At 47.8% G+C, this 22,134-nt stretch overlaps 1 protein-coding gene across 3 annotated transcripts in view; it reads left to right on the forward strand.

Moving 5' to 3' along the window:
- Positions 1-22,134, forward strand: part of LOC119379424 (transcription elongation regulator 1) — a 417,021-nt gene that overhangs the window by 36,914 nt on the left and 357,973 nt on the right. For all 3 annotated transcript variants that reach the window (XM_037648731.2, XM_049411976.1, XM_037648732.2), the window contains exons 2-3: positions 13,518-13,722; positions 16,737-17,066. In XM_037648731.2, coding sequence (XP_037504659.1) covers positions 13,518-13,722; positions 16,737-17,066 — 535 coding nt within the window. The remainder of the gene's footprint in view (positions 1-13,517; positions 13,723-16,736; positions 17,067-22,134) is intronic.

The following is a 22,134-nucleotide window of genomic DNA, read 5'->3' on the forward strand; positions in this document are numbered from 1 at the left end:
CAGAGTGTGGCGTGCAAAAACATCTTACCTCAGGGGAAAGTGCTTTTTCTGACTTCAAACCACACACCACCATCTGTAAGTCTTTTGTAAGTCTTTTCTATTTGCCTCCCCTCTGCGTCTCTTTGACGGGATAGCAGGGGGAGTAGGAGTATGCACGTTGTCATTGAAGGCTCCTGCGCACCGTGGTCTCACCTGGACTTTTTAATACGCGTGACCCCCCTAAAATGCACTGCCGAGACTGTGACCTCAGCTTTTGTACTCCTGTGCAACAGCTCAGAAGGGATGGGGTGAAAAGAAAAGGGCTGCTGCATCTGAGGCCCCTCTTGGGCAACCACGAAAAAGCGAGGGTCCTTTTCTTCTTTCTGTCTGTGTTTAACCCGTTGCGCTGTCAATTATATTAAGATGAACATCCATCAACTAGCCCAACTCATGATTCTGCTAAAGCGAGGGGTGTGCGGCGACAGACAAAAGAAGGCAGACGAAGGGACAGTGCACGTGCGATAAGCGGTATTCACACAGGGGACAAATCCTCGGGGGATAAAGGCAGAGCCTAGTGACGTCAGCTTGCGAGGAGAATTCCCCACAAATGTCCCCTACTCACACGGACGATGCGAACAGAGTAGGAGACCAGTGTTACCAGACTACTCTGGTGGCTTCTACCGCCCGTTTCACCAGCTGCTAACGACCAGCTGCAGACTGGACACCCACTGCCGCTCTCTGCAGGAGCAAGTGCAACAATATGGCCAAACAAGAGCCCGAAATTCGGCTATATCCCCCATCGCCGGGGGATCATTTGTCCTGTCGCAGTCACGTGATTTGCAATCTCCCCGTGTCCCCCGCATGTTTCTCGCTCGTGTGAATACCCCTATACAAGTGAACTGAGCACGCGTGCATGGGCGAGAAGTATGTTGTGAATATCACCTCGTTCTTTTTTTCTTTTTTTGCAGTCGAAGCGTATAGTTTTCCAGAAGTGTGGTTAGGTGGGCTAGTTGGCGTGAATCCACCGCAAAAGCAGCACAAATACGAGACGAAGCACACCTAAAGGACAAGAACACTGTTTTGTACTTGCTGCATATTTAATTAAACACAATTAAGAAAGGGAAAATAGACAACCACCCGTTTGTAGCACGAAGCCACAAGGAAATCCATACGAATTTCTCAGAAGTAAAGCCTCTTAGTTCTTAACCCTTCCTCCACCTTGCGGGATTCCGCAGAACTGATTTGCAATAAACGCAATTAAGCTGGAGACCTCCACGTCAATCAGATGTAGATTGCTCGAATATCTTTCTGCGGGCTTCCCTTCATTTATGCGTCATCAGCATTCGGACCAGGAAAAACAACGGCGCGGCAAGTGTGCGTGTCGTGAAAGTAACCAATCACGTTCAACTGCGTTTGTTCTACTATAATATTGCTAGATTACGCTACAAGAGGAAATTTGGCAGGATATGCTTGCTCCGACCCGCCGTGTGTGGTACACTTTAGCGGGTTATGCGTCGCACTGTTTAGCTCGTGGGCGTGGGTTCGATTTCCACCTACGACAGGCACATTTCCACGGCAGCGTTTTCCGAAAGCGCCGGCAACGTAACTCCGTTGTAGTGTTGTGACAAAGCAGTTTCGTTGTAGAGAGTGTTGCCCCTGGCGCCCACTTTGCAAACACCTGTAAAACTTCTCCTTCCCTGACTGCTTTTCTCGCTCTAAACATGTTCACCCATCCAAATTCCAGCGAAGGTGCAGGATCAGGACCAAGGCTTCTCAAAACGTACTTCAGGAATGTCACGCCTCATTGTAAGTTCCCTCTTCCCCCGAGAGAAAGGGGAAAACGAAAGGAAAGGCATTGGATTAGTAGCGAATGGGAAAAAATTATTCATCTGCTAGTCTGTGGTTGAAGCTTTCGTGTAGAAAACAAACTTGCTCGCATATGCGCAGTAACTATTTTGCAAGCCGTCAGTTAGCGAGCCATATTTCCCCGACTGCAGCGAAAGGTGCGGATGGCTACGCGAGCTGTGGCGTTCCCAGCCGCGCGCAGCAAAACAAACATCACGCGTCCCGTCGCCTACTGAAGTTTGGAAACACATAATTTTCAGTACGTCATCTCGATGAAAGATGTATTTGCGAGCGTAATAATTACACTCGCATAATGGCAGCACATCTGCTTTGCGAATGATCATTGTATCCTCGAAAATTATTGATGTGGCTGCCAATTTGCTTGTTGCAGTGCACGGCGACTGATCTAGCAGAGAGGTACCAGAAATAAAGCTTGGACTGCGCGAAATAGTTAGACAACACCTGCACAATTTGTGCTATATGAATTAACAACCTCTAGCAGCCTTCATGGAGGCAAATGCCATCTGAAAGTATATGTATGAAACCACCAAACAGCAGTTAGAGAAACCAGCAATAAGCCACCTCTTAGCTGTACAAATTTTATTGCATGCGCCTACCCGGTAATTATAATGTAGTGACTACGTAAAACGAAAAGTTCCAATACATGCAACATTGTAAGAAAAAGTGATGGTAGTAGACAGAAGGGCTGTACGCTTTACCGTGGTCAAAGACAAAGTAGGCATTTACGAACGCTAATTTCAACTCCATGCTCCAGGAACCTGCTAAGTAAACCACCCATGTAAAAACTGACAGCCACCTGCAGATCTTATTTCGAGCATAGCGCCTTAGTACCGAAACTGCTAGAGGGTTCACACGCTGCTTACTGTCCACATCAGCCGCCCCAAGGTCCGTGGCATTGAAAGCGCTGCTCACATTACTGTCTTCTGCCCCGACGTTGCTCCTGCCTCGACGTCGCTCGTGCTGCTGTCCGTGAGCTCCGTCACCTCAGCATTCGTCATTGGCGAATACATCCCACTGTCAGCCTGGTTGCCGTCGAGTGCCTCGGTACTCGTCGACTGCGTGCACTGTCTGTCAGAAGCAAGGGCAGCTTTGGCGCTCACCAGTGCATTCCTTACGACCTAAGAATTGTTACGCATACGTGCGAGTGTCGCACAGTGATACTTTTAGTGTCGCTTAAAATAAATCTGGAAATACAAATACCTCTTGTCGCTGGCGCTTCTCGAACACCGGTCAGGGCTTCCTGCTGTTGGGTTTGCAGTGGCTGAATCTTGAAGGCACTGTGTCAGGCTTCAACATTCTTTCTATTTTGAGCGGCATTTGGCTGAAGAGGGACTGGTCGTACACAAAGTCGTCATCTTTGAAGTGTGGCGAGCAAAGCACGGCTCTCTTCAATGGCTCCCAATACTTTCGCCTAACTGCGATAGTCCACAGCTTCCGGAGCTTTACACCTTCTGGAAAAACTGGAAAGTTGGTCCCATCCGTGGCATACATGTTCAAGCAGCCCACAGCATTTCGTTGGCATTGTGCTTCAAAACTTTCCGAATCAGCCACACAGAAAAGAGATTCAGCAGCAGGGCTGCAATTTACGTCATGTCCGGTTGTGTCCGATTTGCCTGGGCACACCGCTAGAGCTCCGCATCGTCTGCTAGTTGGCAGTTAGAGCACCGGTTATAAATTAAATATGCGACTGCAAGATTTTTCACTGTCGTTATCATAACTTACCGTATGTGTACTATGTATTTCTGGCCGATTCCGCCCGAGTAAAATTTCGTTGCAGTTGGCCTCTAAGGTAAGTCACCACCTTTGAGAAAAGATTTTACAATTGTAGTCCAAAAGTTATAATTATGGCCTTGGCTTGTAGGGCTTAGGTAAAGTTAAACTTTAAAATGATGAAATTGCTAAAAATGTTTGACATTGTAATTTCGTATGTCACTGAGTTTCTTTGTGTTGATACATTGTGCCGAAATGCTGTGCCGAAACAAAAAAGAAACGTCAACGCAAGTTTGGGAATCAATATAACAAGCGTGGACCCGCTGCGCAGCACGTGGATGAGAGTCACCTGGAGAAGCAAAATTAGCTAGAAAAAAAAAAACGTGCTTCAGCTCACTAGAAAGGAGACTGTGCTGCTTCAAAGGATGTCCGAAGCTATGAGCCTGGTGAACTTCAGACATATTGAATGTTTCTTTATTACAGGAAATCAACACTAGCTAGAAGAGCCCCTGTAGCACAGCCAAACCTTCTGCTAGCATATATAACCAAATACTCAAATGCACTCCCAAACATACATAATATCCTCTGCAAGTACTATCCAGTATTGACCCTTTGAGGGTTTATGCCGTACATGTACGGCATCGTCTAACTGGCACCAAAGGGTTTATGCCGTACATGTACACTGTCGTCCTTTATGAAAGGGAACACGCGAGCGCGCGGCCTGCGCACTGCGGCAGCTAGCGTACAGCACCATCAACCGAGAGCTGAAGAAAGCACGTCCGCTTTTGGCGGCATCGCCCGCTGCGCGACCGAAGCGGGAGCGTAATCTAGCAGCGCTTGTCCACCGGCCATGACTCGTTATTTTGTTTGCCAATAGATGACGCCAAAAGCGGGTGCGCTTTCTTTCGCTGTCGGTTGATGGCACTGTAGGCAGCCGCCGCAGAGCTCAGGCCGCGCGCTCGCGTGTTCCCTTTCATAAAGGACAACAGTGTACGTCATTGCCTGTATGTTTAAAACGCGTGCCTTTTTCGATCATTTCTCTTGCTTGGCATGTGTTTCCACACTTTGGGAATATGTGGAATTTGTTTCATGCGCCGATGTCTCTCCGTTGTTTTCTTTTCATTTTTCTTTCCAAAGCGGTGCGCCGGCTTTCGCTTTCGCATCCGAGTGCGCGTACGCTGTGCAGCTGGTTTTGGTTTCGTCCTTCGGGTGGTTATCGCTTCTCGCGCCCGCAAAGCTGATGACTAGAGGCCGGATTTTTAGGCACCAAAAAAGCGCGTTTTAGGCGCCAAAAATAGGCAGGCAAAACAGCGTTTTAGGCCTCCAAAATCGTAAATATAGGCACAATAAACTTTTACATAAATTCAAATAATTTCAATCAAAGATGTGCCCGACCCGTATCTACGACAGGAAAGTCGGAAATGTTGTTGTTCATCCATGAAATTGTCCTTTTTCCCGCATGGTTCGCAGAACACGGTCTCTCCTTTTATTGTCTGGCATGGTGAGTCAAGTGTCCACCGTCGAATCAACACACTCCTGGGTCTCTTTCGTTTCGGCGTGGCTGAGAAGGGCAGCACAGGAGCAGATGCCCAGACCACTAAAAGACCAGAAGAGAGGGATGCCTCGTATTGGCCGGGGCGAATCGCGTAGGGTCAATTTCTCCCCTCTTGGTGAACACCCCGAAGAGCCCCTCACCAGGCTTGAGCATTTCGAGCTAACAAGTGTAATGGATGCACTGGCCGCTCACGATCACGTCTGCCAAGGTTTGCGACGCTATGCGCTGCGGAAAGACGTGAAATTTCAAACTGAGTGGTCCTGCGTAGTTATTTGGGCACTGACGTAGCTCACCTACGTAGACATTGATGCTCTGACGTCGCTAACAATAGGACATGACGCTGCAAGAAGTATTTGAAACGACTTGTGCAATTTGTTTAATCAGTTACTTTAATGAATGAATGAAAGCTGAGAGAAATAATAAAACACAGAAACGGAATTTAACAGCGAAGCTGTTCAGGCTAGCCGTAATGTGTGCGGCCTACCAGAAAACGGATATGTGCCTATCAGAAAACTATCACCTTCATAAACGGGTAGGTGCCACAGAAATTGGGTAAATCCCACCACTGGTCAACTAAAGATGAAGAAGGCAACATTTAGCCCAACAAATGGCTGAGAAGTGATGGCGGCGAGCCGAAGACCCCGAGTACGTACAATACTATGGAACGGGAAAGGCAACGGCGACTGCGAGAAGACCCCGAAGCGATGGAAGGCCTACGTCAACGACAACGTGCCCGTAGATCTGAGAGTTGCAAACGCTTGGTTTCAGCGCGAGGTTCTGTCTTGGGAGTTTGGACATCCGTGTCGTGACAGTCTGTGACAGTCTGGTTTAACTCGAACCTCTGTACGCTGAGGATCAACGTAGAAACAACCCAGAATCACCTAGCTAAACCTTGCAACGACCTAGAAGCAACCTAGAAACAACCTGCATCACCTAGATAAGGCCTAGAAACAACCTAGAAGCAACCAGATTAGTCTTCAGAATGGTCCAGTTTCGCTGTTTCGAGCTTTGCTCGGCTTAGCGCAAGCTTCGGCAATTTTGTATCTTCTTTTTTTACTTCTAATCACAGCAACATGCCAGACTTATCTGCCGCAATTCCGCATGCGTTCGTGTTCTCGTAATTGCCGCGTCGTGCCAATGCCAGCCCCGACAACGTTTGGTGCCTTTTTGGTGCCTTTTTGGTGCCTTTTTGGTGCCTTTTTGGTGCCTTTTTGGTGCATTGTCCCTTACAGCAGTTCTAGCTGTGTGATGCAGTGTAACGATACGTGATCCGAGCCAGCCTCTTCAATTGTGTGCGCACTGAGGAATCCATCCCACAGAAACGAACGCCGAAACGACACAGCTCGTCAACGCGGATACACGGGGCTAGTGGCAAGCGTTTCAAGATCGCCTTCTTGCATCACGGTTTCTCGGGTCATAATGAACCAATTTAAAACATTCTTGTGGTAAAACGCTCTTCATTGGGCACGCAGCAATGCCCAGTGGCTAACTACAATTTCTCATGTGAGCTCGGAGCGGCTTTTTCAGAAGTAAATTACAAAGAAAACAATAGCCGCGTGTGCATCACACTTATTATTTATTTTGATCTAAACCCTCCTTTCCCCTGACGGCACTGCACGGTTTTGCATTCGTTCTCCACCTTCCCGCGGCTGCACAGAGGGACCTCCTGTTCCCTGCCCACCACCACACGCAGGTCTTCAAGGCTGTTCTTGACTTCCTTGGGCACACTGTACTGGACAACCGGCTGTACAAGCCACCCGCCGTGTCCCCGGCAATGGACGCCACTCTCCTTCTTCTTTCAGATTCCTATCTTCATTTCTCTCTCCCCATTCGCCTGCAGACGCTGAGACGGGCTTCCATTCAGGTTCACTGCTGCTAGCGGTTGTTTTTCCCGAAGTTGGTTGAACTAGAGGGCTAGGTTGAATCACAGAGTTTTAAAAGGTCAGTATTGCCCGGTAACATGAATAACGGTTTCAAACTGCACTTGAAAGCGAAATTTGAGGTTAAATAGTGCTCATATAGGCACCGTTTTTGAAAATAGGCATTTATAGGCACTTATAGGCATTTAGGCACGAACCCCGAAAATAGGCATTTATAGGCACTATAAAAACACTATAAAAGCCCTTCTTAACCTCTAATTCATGCTCATATATCAAAGTGGCACGATAGGAACGCAAGGAACAAAATAGGCTTTTGCCCATAATCCGGTCTCTACTGATGACTGTCTGGTTTCCAATCTCTCAAAGGGTGACCGCTTGTTACTCTCTCGTTTATTGCTCCCTGGGCGCGGTTACATCTGTTTCTGTGCGGCGCTAAGTTACACAAACAACGCCGCTGTGGTTGTGTTTCCCGTTTTGGGGACTCTGAAAAACTACCTCCGTCTCTTTGGTGATAAGATGAAGGATTATTATAGCTTTTTCACTCGTTTTGCTTTCCGGATGGGCGCACAACCATACAGTTTTCTTCTGTGCGCTCACTCACGCAGTTCGCTTACGTTGTGGATGTGCGTGCCGGTTGCTCTGCTGCTAGTGAGTCGAGTGGCAATTCTTCCGATGTGGACTATTCCCCAAGTGCCGAATCAGAATCTGATTCATTGGATGTCACTTCATCAGTCGAGGATTTACTTATGAGTTCAGGCTCGGATGATGATGGAGCGACATCTCGACTATCACACGCTGAAAAGTGTTTAGTGTTAGAGCAAGAACGTTTTTTACTGGAAAAGTACTCTGGTGGGCTTAATTTTGTACGTCTGAGCTGTGTTTAATACAGCGCATAATTTGTCTTTATAAAAAATCGTATAAGTGTTCTCTTTTTAAGATTTAACTTGATGTTACTGTCAAATAAACTATGTGTATGTAAAAAAATTTTTTTTGTCACTCTGCAGTCACGTAAAAAAATTTTAGACAGTTTGTTTCTGAAATAAAATCGTCTGAAGAATTCAATTTAGCAATAAAAAAAATACATTTTTGGAGTGCATTTTGCAAAAAAATTCGACCCTCAAAGGGTTAACAAGCAACGATCGCCTTAGAAAAGCATTTCCCAAAGTACCAAAGGTAGTATATCACCTCAGTAGGAACTTCAAAGACATGTTAGTGCATGGAAAAAAGTAAACCCTCATTCTACTGCTCACAGAATACCTTGTTCTCGTCCAAGATGCAAGACTTGCAAACACCTTCCAGATGACATTATAGTTAAAAGCACCAGAAGTGATTACGTCCATCGTCTAAGATCTAGTTTTACCTGCACTAGTTCGAACGTTATCTATGTGATCGAATGTTCATATTGTCACAAACAGTACATTGCTAAAACAGGTCAGCCTGTTAGACATCGTGTGGACGCGGCGAAGAAATTACCGAAAGCAATAGCACATCGTTTTAATGTAGCAGATCACAACTTCGACGATCAAACTTCCGGTCCCCAAGAGACGAAACTTCATTGGTCAAACTTCCGGTCCCCAAGGGACAGAAAGTATAATGTGTCGTACCTTAGTCGCAAATTTAATACGCTCCAGCCAGCAGGTATAAACGTTTCGGAGGGGGCTCTTGAATACATCCGATATGGTACATACACAACGAAAACCAATGAGAATTAAGCTGTTCTAGGAATTTCTAACCGTGCTCATCCTGTGAAATTATCATTGTCGAGTAGTGCTTCCTTCTGGCAACCATAATTCAGAAAAATGTCTAGTCCCCCTCTCCCCCTGCCACCGCTTTCTTTCTTTTTCATGGAATATTCCTCTTTCCTTTAGACTCACCCTATTCGTCACGGCGGCCCCCACCCCCGCTTTCGCAGTTGCCCTTCCTCCTCCTTTGTTTGGACTAGAGAGGGTACGAAGCATAGACACACAAGCGCTAAGGAAAGCTGTTGCAGCCTTGAAGAAGACAAGTCTGGTTGTCGAAACGTCTGCTCCAGCAGCACACCCCCTGTTTGTGAATTTTTCATTGCAGTATCTGAAAAATGTAAGCCCCGAACATAAACACTTTGCTCGCTTCATCAATGGGGCATCACTTGCGGACTTGGGCAATGCAACACACAAAAATACCATTGATTAGCTTGTTTTTCTGCGTACTGGTGGCACTCCAATCACAGCAAACCTTCCTATTTTCGGCTAATAGCATGTCGGGATTTCGATACATGGCACCTGTGGGGAGTTTTACAACTCCTATGATTGAAGAACTCTGGGTCACAAATGGTGTGTCACAATACTGTGTCACATGGCTAGAAGAGGATGCTGCCATGCCACGCAGTCCTCTCCTTTCTATCCTGGAAACTGTGCCCAGAGTTTTGCTGCCTGCCGTGCTCAGCCCATCACCGCGTCTAATGGTTGGTCTGGTGGGGCGACTTTATGCCATGCTGTTGACCTGTATTGAAGGTGGTACAGCCACTCCATCAGTGATAAGATTTTCTTGATAATGCCGGAGGCACTGCTTAGCTGGAATGCCTTAAGAACTCCCATTTAGTAGCCATAGAGTTTACTCCTGTGTAAGACGAAAAATGCTTGAGATGATGTGGGTTTCGAAAAATTTATGGAGTTGTGGCTTCCTGGTGGGCAAGTACAGGAATTATATTTGGCCTGTATGTTCACGGTGTTATGCAGCAACTAAGTCCATGAAAAAAAAGAAAAGAAAAATGGGGAAGCTATGCACTATACTTGCGGACAACTTTTCTTGGTAATGAAGGAAAGGCTACGGGGGCAGAGCTACTGCACATGTCATCATCATCATCGTCAGCCTGTCTACGCCCACTGCAGGGTAAAGGCCTCTCCCATGTTCCGCCAATCAACCCGGTCCTGTGCTTTCTGCTGCCACGTTATACCTGCAAACTTCTTAATCTCATCTACCCACCTAATTTTCTGTCTCCCCCTCACGCCTTTGCCATCTCTTGGAATCCAGTCAGTTACCCTTAATGACCACCGGTTATCCTGCCGACGTGCTACGTGACCGGCCCATATCCATTTCTTCTTCTTGATTTCAACTATGATGTCCTTAACCCCCGTTTGTTCCCTGACCCACTCTGCTCTCTTCCTGTCTCTTAAGGTTACACCTATCATTTTCCTTTCCATCGCTCGCTGCGTCGTCCTCAGTTTAAGTTGCACATGTACTGCTCCGTGAAGTAGTCCGGTTCGGCGCGCGTTTCCAACTTGTATTGATTTGTGAACCTTCCGTATCTCCTGTGATGGCTGTTTGATTATTCTAGTGGCCATCACAGATTTGGACAGCTATTTGTTAGTGATATTCGTCACAAGCTCGTTCGATGAGTCGTCCGAAAAGAGGGACGGTGACGAGAGCTAACCTGAAGACGAAGACGCCATTTTGACTGGAAGGGGCACGTAAAAGGTGCGACGTTTTCATGCGCGCAAAAACGCGAAATGGAACTGCATAAAGTAAAACAAATATAAATAACTCCTTGGTGCGTGCTGGCCCTCTTTTCAAACAGCGTCCCGTAGAAAATAAAGTAATGTTGTTTTTTTTTATTCTCACGCAGAAAACATGGACGCAGTTGTGGGACTATATTCTTCAGTGATAGTACACGTGTAGTTCGGCTCTGTAGCCTTCCCTTCATTGCCGAGAAAAGTTGTCCGCGAGTGTAGTGGTATGAAGACTGAGGAAACAGCAGAGCTGGTGGCGTTCCCTTCCTCCTTTTCCTCCTCACATTCACTTCCCTTTCCCACCCCTTGCTATGCTGTGTACAAGACGATGTTATGCTTTACCCTCTCCCCTCAAATCACATCACTCCTCACCCTCACTTCCCTTTCCCACTCCCTTGCTATTCTTTACCCTCACCCCTCCTCCTTTCCCTCATCACCCTTGCATCACACCACCTTACCCTCGCTTCCCTTTCCCACCTCTTGCTATACTATATAGACCGTTTTCACGGAGAGGAGGAGCATAGCCTCGAACCGGTGCATTTTCACCACTCTCTCTCTCTCACCACCGCGTGTCTGACCATCCGGCCACTGCCTCTGGTGTGTGCGGATTCCCGCGCTTTGCATTGCGTAATGCGTGAGAGGTCAGTGTGTTTCCATTTTTCGACGTGCTAAAGCAATTGCCCTACTGAAAATCGAAATGTTGGACGATAACAGGTCGACACGCTACCACTACGCTGTGTTTGGCTGTGGCAACAACCCTCGGAAGCGTAAAAGACTGGCATCCGAGGCATGCGAAGGGCACCAAGCTTTTAAATGACTTCGCTTCTCTTAGGTCGTACGCCTTCTTCTCCAACAAATAGTATATTATATGTGGTGTCGGCACTGATGGCCATTTTTTCAAGTCATCACACCAGCTTGCGATTGTGCTTGGGTGCTGGTACACTTTATCATCTGCACCAAAGAGAATCGATGTCAAAGCTGACCATTAATATACAAATGTTTGGCCAAGAGTTGTTTTCTCATAACATCAACATTTCTGATTTCTATGCTACAGCACATGATTTACAATGCCTGCGGCTAGAAAATGTTCCATCTTAGTGCGTGAAATTACGAGATTATTGAATTAGCACTTTCCAATCGACATGACAGAAAGGCCTGCATGACGTGTTCTTTGGCACAGGCACGCGCCTCTAACGCTTCGTCGAGAGCACGTTCTTTCTCGACTTGTCAATTTTGTGACGATAACTGGGGTAGCGTTAGGACAACCGCACTTTTTTTTTCGCGCGGCAACCTGGGTGTCGGGAATAATCGACCCACGTTTGTTAAAGCCAGGTCGTTACCTGAACACGTGCGCTTGTCGTAATGCTTCTCAAATACTCGCCAAAAAACAAACTAACAATAATGTTACCAAAAACAGGCGCCTAGTTGGCGTATCTCCAGTGACTGCTGCTCGCGCCGAAGCGAACTTACGCCATGCCGTGCTTCCAGATGATCAACAGGCTTATTTTCATTTTATAATCGTGTTGTTTCTACGCCGAATTTTGAGCTCACCCGTCGTACATCTCTTTCTTATCCTGCGCAACGATCAGAGGCCACAAGCTTTTAACTACGACGATGACACGAATCAACACAGGGATCGGTGTTTGTGCTAACTTCGTTCCACGAACTTTACATTGCAACGTGCCAAGCGGTACCTAATGATCTGTTAGGGATTAGAGTTACGTTGAACTTGAATAATCACGGCAAAGAAACGCAAGAGTCACCTTAAACACTAATGCGCGCACCTAGCGTGCAGCCGGACAATGGCCTATACGTGTTCGCTCGTCTCCATTTACGTTTCACCAATTACTTCGAGAGTTGTCCTAAAAGTTGATATTTTATAGGGCGTATTCCAAGAACCCCACGAGGCCAGCTATAACAATACGTACAAAGCAATTACCAATTTACACGCGCTTCTTAAAGGGACACTAAAGAGCAAAACGATTTTTTTCGCATTAGTAAAGTAGTCTTCCGTGATACCAAAGACACCACGCTTGCTGCGAGAAGACGCTTAATAAGCGAGAAAACGCGCAAAAAGAAAATAGAGGTGGCGACGCCACCTTGGAATTCCCGCACCATTTGCCGTGACGTCACATATTTTTGACGGCGCCTGCTTGGGCCTACGTAGTTCCTAATCGGTTCAATAGAAGTACATTGTCCTCTGAGGGGGCCAGAGACTTGACATAACGAGTTTGTAGAAATTTCGTTGAACCAATGGCACCAAAATACGTTAAATGCTCTTTGAAACCTTTTACGTCACGAATTACAAAGTTCGGCGCGAAATTTAAAAATAAAACTTTGAACTTGTTTTTCTCCTCTAATAATAAACCTGTGGTGGTGAAATAAACTACACAAGAGTTCTCCGAGCACACTTTATCAATCTAAACCAATTCATTGTTTCTCTTTAGTGTCCCTTTAAGAACTGTATCGGCATTCTACTCATCGTCGGCGCCGCTGCGGGAATGTCTCGTGGGCCGCTGCTGCTTGCTGTTTCAGCCATTTTGAAGCTGACAGCTTAGCGATTACTTACTAGGTGCCTTTACACTCGCAAGACGTTGCTGTGTTTTAACCGTGTACCGCGAAGAACAGCAATAACTTGTGAACTCGGCGTATACGCTGCATACACCGCTGCTGAACCGCACATACCAGAAGGACAGTGAAACATCGCAGATGCTAGATGGCGATGCAGCTTTGAAGTGCTTTAAAAATGGCAGCCTCCTTGTGAAATTGGTGTATACTATGCATGGCTATGCTATGATTTGCACTCTCCCCTCCTCCTTTTCCTCCTCCTCCCATTCACTTCCCTTTCCCACCTCCTTGCAATCTATTCTATGCGCCTTTCTTGGCTATGTGTGCCTTGGCATAGCTAGGCTGGGCTCCCCTCTTGGCTCCTCATTGCTCAACTCCGCTGTTGTCCCGAAAACGGAGCTTTGCCAAGCTTAAACAGCTCCACTGTTAAAAAGTGTTGTAGGGGTTGAGCACTCTGTCTCTGCATTACAGTTTTGGTCCTCGGGGCCCGCCACCGCGATTTCGAGGCCCTCCTCCGCCAGGCATGATGGGGCGTCGGGGTCCACCCCCAATGATGCGGCCTATGATGGGGAGGCCTCCTCCACCCGGTTACCGGCCTCCTTTTGACCCGAGCTTCCCACCGCCACCCAACATGGGTCCACCACCACCAATGGGCATGGGACCACCACCAGGCATGGTGAGTGTGCGTGCTGCTCAGAGCATTTACAACATAAGCACCTTTAGTGCAGGACTCCCTATAATGCGTCGTCTTGTGACTCCTATTTACCCTCCCGTAAACCCCTTGTAGAGTAAAAGCTCATTAAAGGGACACTGGAACGGTTTTCAATTCTTGAATTTATTGCTAATTTGGAATCTTTACCTCTTATAACATACCTAGTAGATTTTTTTCGCAATATTTAATTCAACAACGGTGCTATAAGTGGACAAACATTGGCCGTGGGAATGCCCTCAGCACACATGGAACGTAGGAGAGGACGTCGCCAGAGAGATAAACGTAGAGAAGTGATGTCGTCGGGAGGGACGCCCAAGATTGCTACGTTGATTTGCGCCTTTAGTTGCTGCCAAGGGAAGTTTCAGCAGTGGGGTTCGCAGGGATTTACTTGCCGCCTCACTGTCCTGTTCGCTCACTTCGAGATTCTCAATACTGAAGTTCAACAGTCGCGTTTCTCCGGCCTTTGCAACAGCCTTGTTTAAGTGGGCTCATCATGCCAAGTTCTGTGCGCCATTTGGCTGCAATGGCACCTATGGTCGCGATGAAGTTGCATTGACAAATTCCCTCGAGATCAGAAGACGGCTGCAAAGTTTACACTGCTATTAAAAGCAAAATCTTTAAACCTACAAAAGAAAGTCTGCTATGCCCGAAGTATTTCCGAAGCACAGACTGCAGTCGCTATGCTTGATTATGAAGTCTGCATGACTGAACCGTCACGCGGTCCCTTCTATATTTTCGCACAGCAGGAGGATCTCGCCGTCACCGAGACTTGCTTTCACGACAAGAAGAAAAGCTGAGGTAATGCCTCTTACCAGTGGGTTTTGCGTGGGGTGCGGAGAGAGTTTCATCGGGGCCTGCAACAGTGCAACTCTCAGTGCTGCATCGCTTCCAAGAATGCTGTTCATGTTACGTCCAGATGTAATGATAAACAGTTACTGAAGTTATGTCCAGTTTGTTAGTCGCGATGCGCACTTGTTTGTATTTTGCCAGTGTCCGTGGTTTGCTCGGTTCACTGGAAGGCCAGTAACATATGTTGCCGTTTTATGGTGGGCCTTTGGCACTCTCACTAGTTTACTCACGTCACTTTTTGGAGAAGCGGCGGGCTCGCTTCTTTCTTAAACGAATATTAGGGCTCCTGTGGAGCAGTAATGTTAATGTTAAAATAAAGCTTGGAAAAAAGAAAACCTGAAGGAATTTGCAAGGAATACAGGTCGATTCCACGAAAGATAAAAAAACGGTGTATACTTGATGTTTCCGATTTTCCTGATAATTTTGTATGTTGTGCACATATGACTGCACAGCAAAGCACTTAAGGGGTTAATATTGCAAGCATCAATGGGATATGGCAAATAAAGAGTCACTTAAGCTGCTACAGTGGTGATGCGACGAAAGTTCCCCTTACGGCTGAACTGATCAGGAGTTTCAAGCAATGCAGGGCAAAGTATGCTGAGAGGCCCAGCACTGAAACAAGTGCACAAAAAGTCATAGAAGTTGCTACCACCACCACAGAAGAGCTGATGCAGAATGACAGGAAGGTCTTGAAAGACCAAGTGGAATCAAGCAGAGCATTGCTCTCTAGTGCAGATGAACTCATTTGTTCCGTCATTAAGCAGAATGATATTCGCAAAATGGAAAGTGGCCAAGCACTCCTTTCTGAATTAATAGAGAGTTTTAGTTTAGTGCGTGCATACCTGTACGTACGCAACGGCCTGCGCACTGCGTACGTTAGAGTTGAGGCTGTTTCCTACATTTTTAGTTTACCGTACGCAACAACCGAAACGTGGACTGCGTCTAGGCGTCAGCGCCTTCGTCTCGGCGTGTTTTTCTGCGCCATCTAGTGGCTAAGAAATAAACTACAATATCCGATCATAGTTGACACAAATCAAGGCACGAGACAAGGCAAGATTTTACGATGGCGCAAATTTTGTTGAGGTGATCTGTGGTGAACGGTGACGGTTGGTACGACTTCTACGAGGCGAGCAGCAGCGAGGGAGGAAAAATGCCTTCCAGCATCCTTTCGAATCAGCGCCTTTTGGCCACTATTTCATGGGAAGAGATAGACGATTTGATGCTCACAAACCGAGAGCGGTGGCTTTTGAAGGGCGACGGCAGTCTCGACGACATCGAATATCTCCTACATCTTTGCAGCGATCACTGTCCACTGCACTGGGTCCGCGAACGGATTCAAGCTACTCACGTAGGCAAGGAGCTCCAAATCGAGGGCAATTCCGAAATGGACGCGGGATTTATTCGCTGCTATGACCGCCGTGCCGCTTGTGTTGCTGTCGGACGCAGCCATTTTGCTTGTCTCGACCGGTCGAGATCTCGCGAGAGAAGCGCCCGTAAGGTACGCAACGGCCGTAGCGGGTGCAACGTAAGCGCCGAGATCTAGCGTGCGCATCTCTTGCGCGCGCAAACGCACGCATCTCTCTTAGGTTCAGCGCATGCGCAGTCTTGCTGTCTCCCACCCGTTGCGTGCGCAAGGCCGTTGCGCGCACTAAACTAAAACTCTAATCTCTGCCCTGAAAGAGGCTCTGCAGCAAGTGCAGAAAAAGTGAAAGCAATTAAAGTCGAAATAAAATGTTCATGCAACGTTTACTTTCTTTGTGATATCAAAATCTGTGACATCTTGCACCCCTTGGTTCCACTCCTTGTTAATTTTTTTTTTCAACTTGCAACTTTACATAGTGAACAATGTAGGCCCGGAACATTTGCCGTAGCTGTCGTAAAATAGTTTCTGAACACTACTTTGGTTCTGTGATATTCTGTAATAAAAGGTTGACTTGCTTTTTTTTTGACCAGCTGCTTCATAACACAGTTTTCCTGCCCCAAAACGCTATTTCTTCTGCTCCAAAAACTGCTCCAAAAGTTATCTGAGCTGGCCCACCTCTGAAAATTTGCACTTCTTGTCTTGCAAACACTCCTATTACTGTGAAAGTGTGTATAACAGCAAGTGCTGCCTTCTCCTCATTTGACAGGGTGGGCCACCACCGCCACCAAACTTCCAGAATGGTGGTGACACTTTTGGAGGAATGCCACCCCCGCGGCCGCCCATGATGCCCCCACCAGGGTTTGGCATGGGACCGCCTCCGCACCAGCAGCAGCACCCACCCCAGCAGCCACCCCCAATGAGTGGACCCCCTCCTATGGGGGGGCCACCACCAGCCCTGGGGCCACCCCCGGGTTTGCCACCACCAACTTCTATGCATGCCCCCTCTTCAACAGGGGCCATGCCACCTCCGCCACAGCAACCTTGCCTTGACCTCTCTGGCGAAATATGGGTGGAGACGAAAAATGCCCAAGGAAAGGTAAACCTCAGGGTGATGGTTCTGCCACCGGTCATGTAACGTGCTGTCTTCTTACTGCATATAGCCTGTGTCCATTTTTCAGACAAAGCCTGCTCCATTTGACTTTTATTATTGCTATAGCAATTATATCTGGACAATCAAGGTGCATTTTGCTGTTGCTGTCATATTCCATATAAAGTCCAAATCAATAACATCACCCCGCACGTCGTATGTGCTATTCTATGTGTGCATGAAAGCTTGCGAAGGCTGTAAATGGGCGCGACCAGCTCCGCTGGGTGAAGGAGCAGGAGGGGGATGCCGGTGTGGGGCTGCGTCACTTGAGCAGCAACTGCAAAAAAGGGGCGGTCGTACACGGTGTCTACTGATCTCTAGAGAGATCAGTAGACAGCTCATACCTTGGTATGTGCTGTGCTCTCATCACTTACTTCGCACTGAAGCAACAGACAGCATAAAAACTGCTTTGCTCACTGGATTGTTTGTGTTCCCTTGCGCCAGCGTTTTGTAAAGTTATGCCGGATCGGATCCTAAAGGAGTTAGCTGCTAACCGTATTTCGTCTAACATTCCATTTTGTTGCTGTCGCATTCATTGCTTCGCCCTTGCGGTGAAACTGTGATGCACTGCTGTCACTATCTTCAGTATCGTCCCTTGCATGCGCAATTACTGCTAGCGCTCTGTCGGTGGTGGTTTCGGGAGAGCACATTCGAGCTAAGTGACCCTGCCGCCTACACTTGAAACACCGCAGCTTCTTTAGCCTGCACGTCGAAGCTTTGTGCCCATAACTGCCACAGCATCTGCACATTGCTTGCGACGTTAATGGTTTCTTTTTCTTCGAGCCTTGTTCGCGTTGCTGCGATAATTGTAGCATATTCGCCTGCTCATTGTTGGCTGAAATGCCTTGTGAATCTAGCTCTGTGGTTTCCGCGGCAAGAGCGAGGGCCTCAGCGTCAGCCAAAGACAAGTTCTTCTTCGCTAGTGGCTGTTTCTGCAAGCTCTAGGACCTTATGCCACACACTATCCGGTCCCTTATCATGTTGTGCAACATTGAAGCAAATTGGCAATTATTTTCCATTTGTCGTATGGCCACAATGAATGCGTGCATAGCCTCTCCATCTTGCTGACACCGATGGTAGAACTTGAACCGCTCGGTAATTTCATTCGGCTGTGGGTTATAATAGCTGTTTAAGGTAGTTACAACATCACTGTAGGTGAGAGAACTTGGTGCTAGGGGCGCAACTTTTCCACATAAGACTTCAACTGTCGACGTTCCGAGCGCGGCAACAAGCAAGGCTCTTTTCTTCGCATCTTCAGTGATACTGTTAGCCTCAAAGTACGCTTCGATTTTCACAATGTACGGTTGCCACTTATCTCTTGTATCATCGAAGTCTGGTAGCTTGTGGGCCATGGCTGGCGTGGGTTCCGGGTGGTTGTCCGGTCCTGCAGGATCCTTCTCTTGTTTCAATCCCATCTTCGTCGCCACAGTAGCTGTGCCGAGCGCAGCGCCCATGCATCCGGAAGTGAATCAGACAGCGTCTCCAGGCATTGTCCGTAGTTTTATTCCCGTCTCGGAAATATATAGGAAAGGGGTAGGAGGAACAGAAGAAAGAGTACACAATGCATGGGCGGCTGTTGTATGCGATTCAGATGACGTAACAATGATAGCACTTTCGCGGCACCGTCACCAGCCCCATAGACGTCAATGTATTGGAACGTCCAACATTTCGGACGCTGAAACTCCTCCGCGTCCGATTTTTCGGACTTTCTGCCTAAATTGCAGGTCCGAAAGGCATTATTTGAAGCCCCCACTCTGTTGCGTCTGTCATCTCGTCGGTTCAAACCAGTGCTTTTGCGAGTCGATCTGTTTGCGACAGTAGCAGAGTCCGAAAGTCAGTTTTGCCGCGATGCCGAAGCGTTATGAGGTGAAGCAGACCAGAAATTCAAAGGGGTCGCTATCACGGTGCCGTGCGGCGTTGTCTTTACGGATAAGCAGCGGAAATGCACGGAGGCGTGATGGCGGCAGCTGGCAAACACGCCAGTATGGCTTAATCGCTGACAATCCTTACGATAAGCATCTTCAGTTAACTGCTTGGTAGTGAATGTGACCTAGCGCAGTTGCATGCATACTGCATGCATTCAATAGGCGAGAACCCAAATGTGCTGCGCCGCCATTCATGCTGCCTCTTTGTGCAAGACCGCTAAGTGCGCTGCACAGATGCGTTGCCTTCATGGATGAAACCAGCTCGCCATTGCCTCGCTGTGTGCGGTCAGGAACAAAGTGTGCATCGCAAACCCTTTCATGATAAATGCTTGCGTACGATGCAGCAACAGCATTGTCACGGCGTCAGCTTAGTTGGCGATGTGCTGCACACAACTAGAAACGATCGGCGTTGCACGGCAGCAAATGCTGCGTATTGGCGGAGATTCAGCGATGTGTGTACTCATCGTTTACATGCGCACACGTACAGGGAAGGCCGGACGAATCGGCCGCTCTTCCACCACAGTCTTTGTGTTCCGCGTCATCGTTTCCAAACGCTCCATGCGAGAGAGCCGTAATCTATCCCGCGCTTTGCTGGTATCAGTGGCGCTCATCACGAGATCCAAACTTGCAAGTGGCGGTTGGCACGTAGTTAGTTAAGCGGGGTTCGCGGCAGGTACCGAATGTGTTTGTGAGAGCCTGGGCACGCACCAGAATGCCTGATAATTGTGCTGGGAGGGATTCCAGCTATTTCGGACTTGGCTGTGGCGATTTAACCGCTTGAGTGGAATAGAATAGCATGAAGTTGCTTTTTCAAACTGCCCGATTTTTCGGACGATTTCGAGGGCCCTAGTGAGTCCGAGAAATCGGATGTTGACTGTACTGATGCTGGCCTACAGTTCATGTCATACAGTGTTACGTTTGTGTCATATCAGCGTAATTTTGACCCTGAGCACTCATCTAAGCCAACATATACCTTTAGTAGCTAGACTTGCAGCGGTATGACGTGGTTATCACGAGCAATTTCTCATAGCAATCGTCACACTAAAAAAAATGAGGTTGCGTTTCAATCTGGCAGTACCGTACATGTTTGATGACACCAGACAATATGGAGACTAATGTTATGGCAAGTTTTGTTTGTGCAGGATTGCAGCGCAGTGATATTTCATTGTTGCAAGATATGAAATGCATTCACCGTAATCGCCATCCACGGGGAAACTGGAAATATTTCGCTGTGATGTGAATTTCAATGTCTCAGGCTTTCTGTGTTGTTGGTTTCAACTGTAATCAGCCATAACATGGTCCTTATAAGCGAAATTTCTAAAGGCCCACCCACGCTAGTGGCAAACATGCTTTGACCCTGCACTGGCCTCCTGAGCCATAGAACATCGGCCGCATGCGAGATCTCTAAAGTAGACAGCAGTATTGTGATGGTGCGATGCCTACTGGACAACCTACAGGCTATTCGGGAACCTCGAAGCTTTAGGCTTTCAGCGCCAGCTGATCACCACCATCAGCAGTACAAACATCAGCTACAGTTTCAATTCAATGCACAATAATGATACATTTAAGAAGAACCGATCTCCACATTCAAATGCTTCGCACCGACAAGAATGCCACACGAAATGAAGTTCAGCTGCTGTACATAACACACAGTGATATGGCTCATGTGTGCTGGCATCATAGTCAATGCCGCCGAAAATATAAGTGTATGTTCATCATTGTGTGGAACTACTGTGAGGCGAAGCTCAAGCAACAATGGTAACAAAATATTGTGAAGTAACAAAATACAGTGGAACCTCGTTAATGCGTACCTGCCAGGAACGCCGCATAACTACGCACTAAACGGTAGTACGCATTAACCACCAAGTAAAAATTTGCATTTCCTCGCATACGCCATCGCCGCCAGCAAAGAAATAAATACAGTGCCACAGCAAATATTGCCTAAAGTACCCACTGGAAAGCCTTTTATTTCTTTTTGCCAAACTGGAGAAAAGATTCTGGTACTGTCGCACGACCGTCCGATAGTGCCGATAGCGAGCGGTGGCGACGCCAAGGAGCATTTCGGAACTATTACAGGGTCCGGTTACGCAGTGACCAACGTAGCGACAGAACGGACAGTGTCGGCTTTCCGCGGTATATGTGCGTGCGTCTGTACCGCGATCCGCTACTAAATGAAAACTGACAAAGCTTCAGTGAAACACGGCTGCATGGAGCCGATCGTCTCCTGGCTAGTTGCGTGCAGTGTGTCGCCTTCTCGGCTCACGCCGTCACTGCCGGGCCGCGGGCCACTTGCTGTACCGCACGCGCGCATTTGTCGTGGGAGTGTTCTTCGTACCCACTTCGCTCCAGACCGTGCACAGATGCGGCGATGAGCACAGATGAGCTTGTTCGGTTAACGCGGCGATGACGAACTTCCTGCAAGCGATGCGCACTCCGCGACGCTCCAGCGGTCCTGGCAGCGGACGGAAGCGCGTTTGGGTGGTCGCTCAATAAAAGCGTGCAGTATGGTTACAACAGCGCTACGCTTGCTGTACCGTACGCGTGCGTTTAGCGTGATAGCGTCTATGCAGAGAGGTTTCTCATCGCCCACGACCAGCAACGCTCAACTCCGCAACAGCGAGCTGTTTCGTTTCTACAAAGCCCGCGCGCTTGAACACGGCCCTGCACAACGAGGCGGCAGCGATCGGCGGCCCAGCGCGTTGAGGTTGTCGCCTATTAAAAGCGTGCAGTAGGCTTAAGGGGGGACGCGGCTTTCGTATCGCGAAAAAAGGCAAAAAAATCGTTTTTCTGAAAATCAAATTTTCAGTTTCTGGAACCCTTTTTCTATCTGATTCCAAAATATCTACACTGAAAACCAACCAGAAGTGCTTCGAAAAATTTGTTTTGCCCTCTGAGGTGGCGAAAATTATTGTGGAAATCGCAAAAAAAACAGCGATTTTCAAAAAACTGTAGCTCCGCGATGGCGCGACCGCGAACCAACTTCTTGGGCTTGTCGGAAAGGGCATTTCTCCGTGTTCAAATTCCCCGCTTCAGCGGGCTCCTCCATTCAAAAAGAAGCGCACAAAAAGCAAACACTTGAGAGTCGTTCCGAG

Source organism: Rhipicephalus sanguineus, chromosome 1 (assembly GCF_013339695.2).
Source record: "Rhipicephalus sanguineus isolate Rsan-2018 chromosome 1, BIME_Rsan_1.4, whole genome shotgun sequence".
Lineage (NCBI taxonomy): Eukaryota > Metazoa > Arthropoda > Arachnida > Ixodida > Ixodidae > Rhipicephalus > Rhipicephalus sanguineus.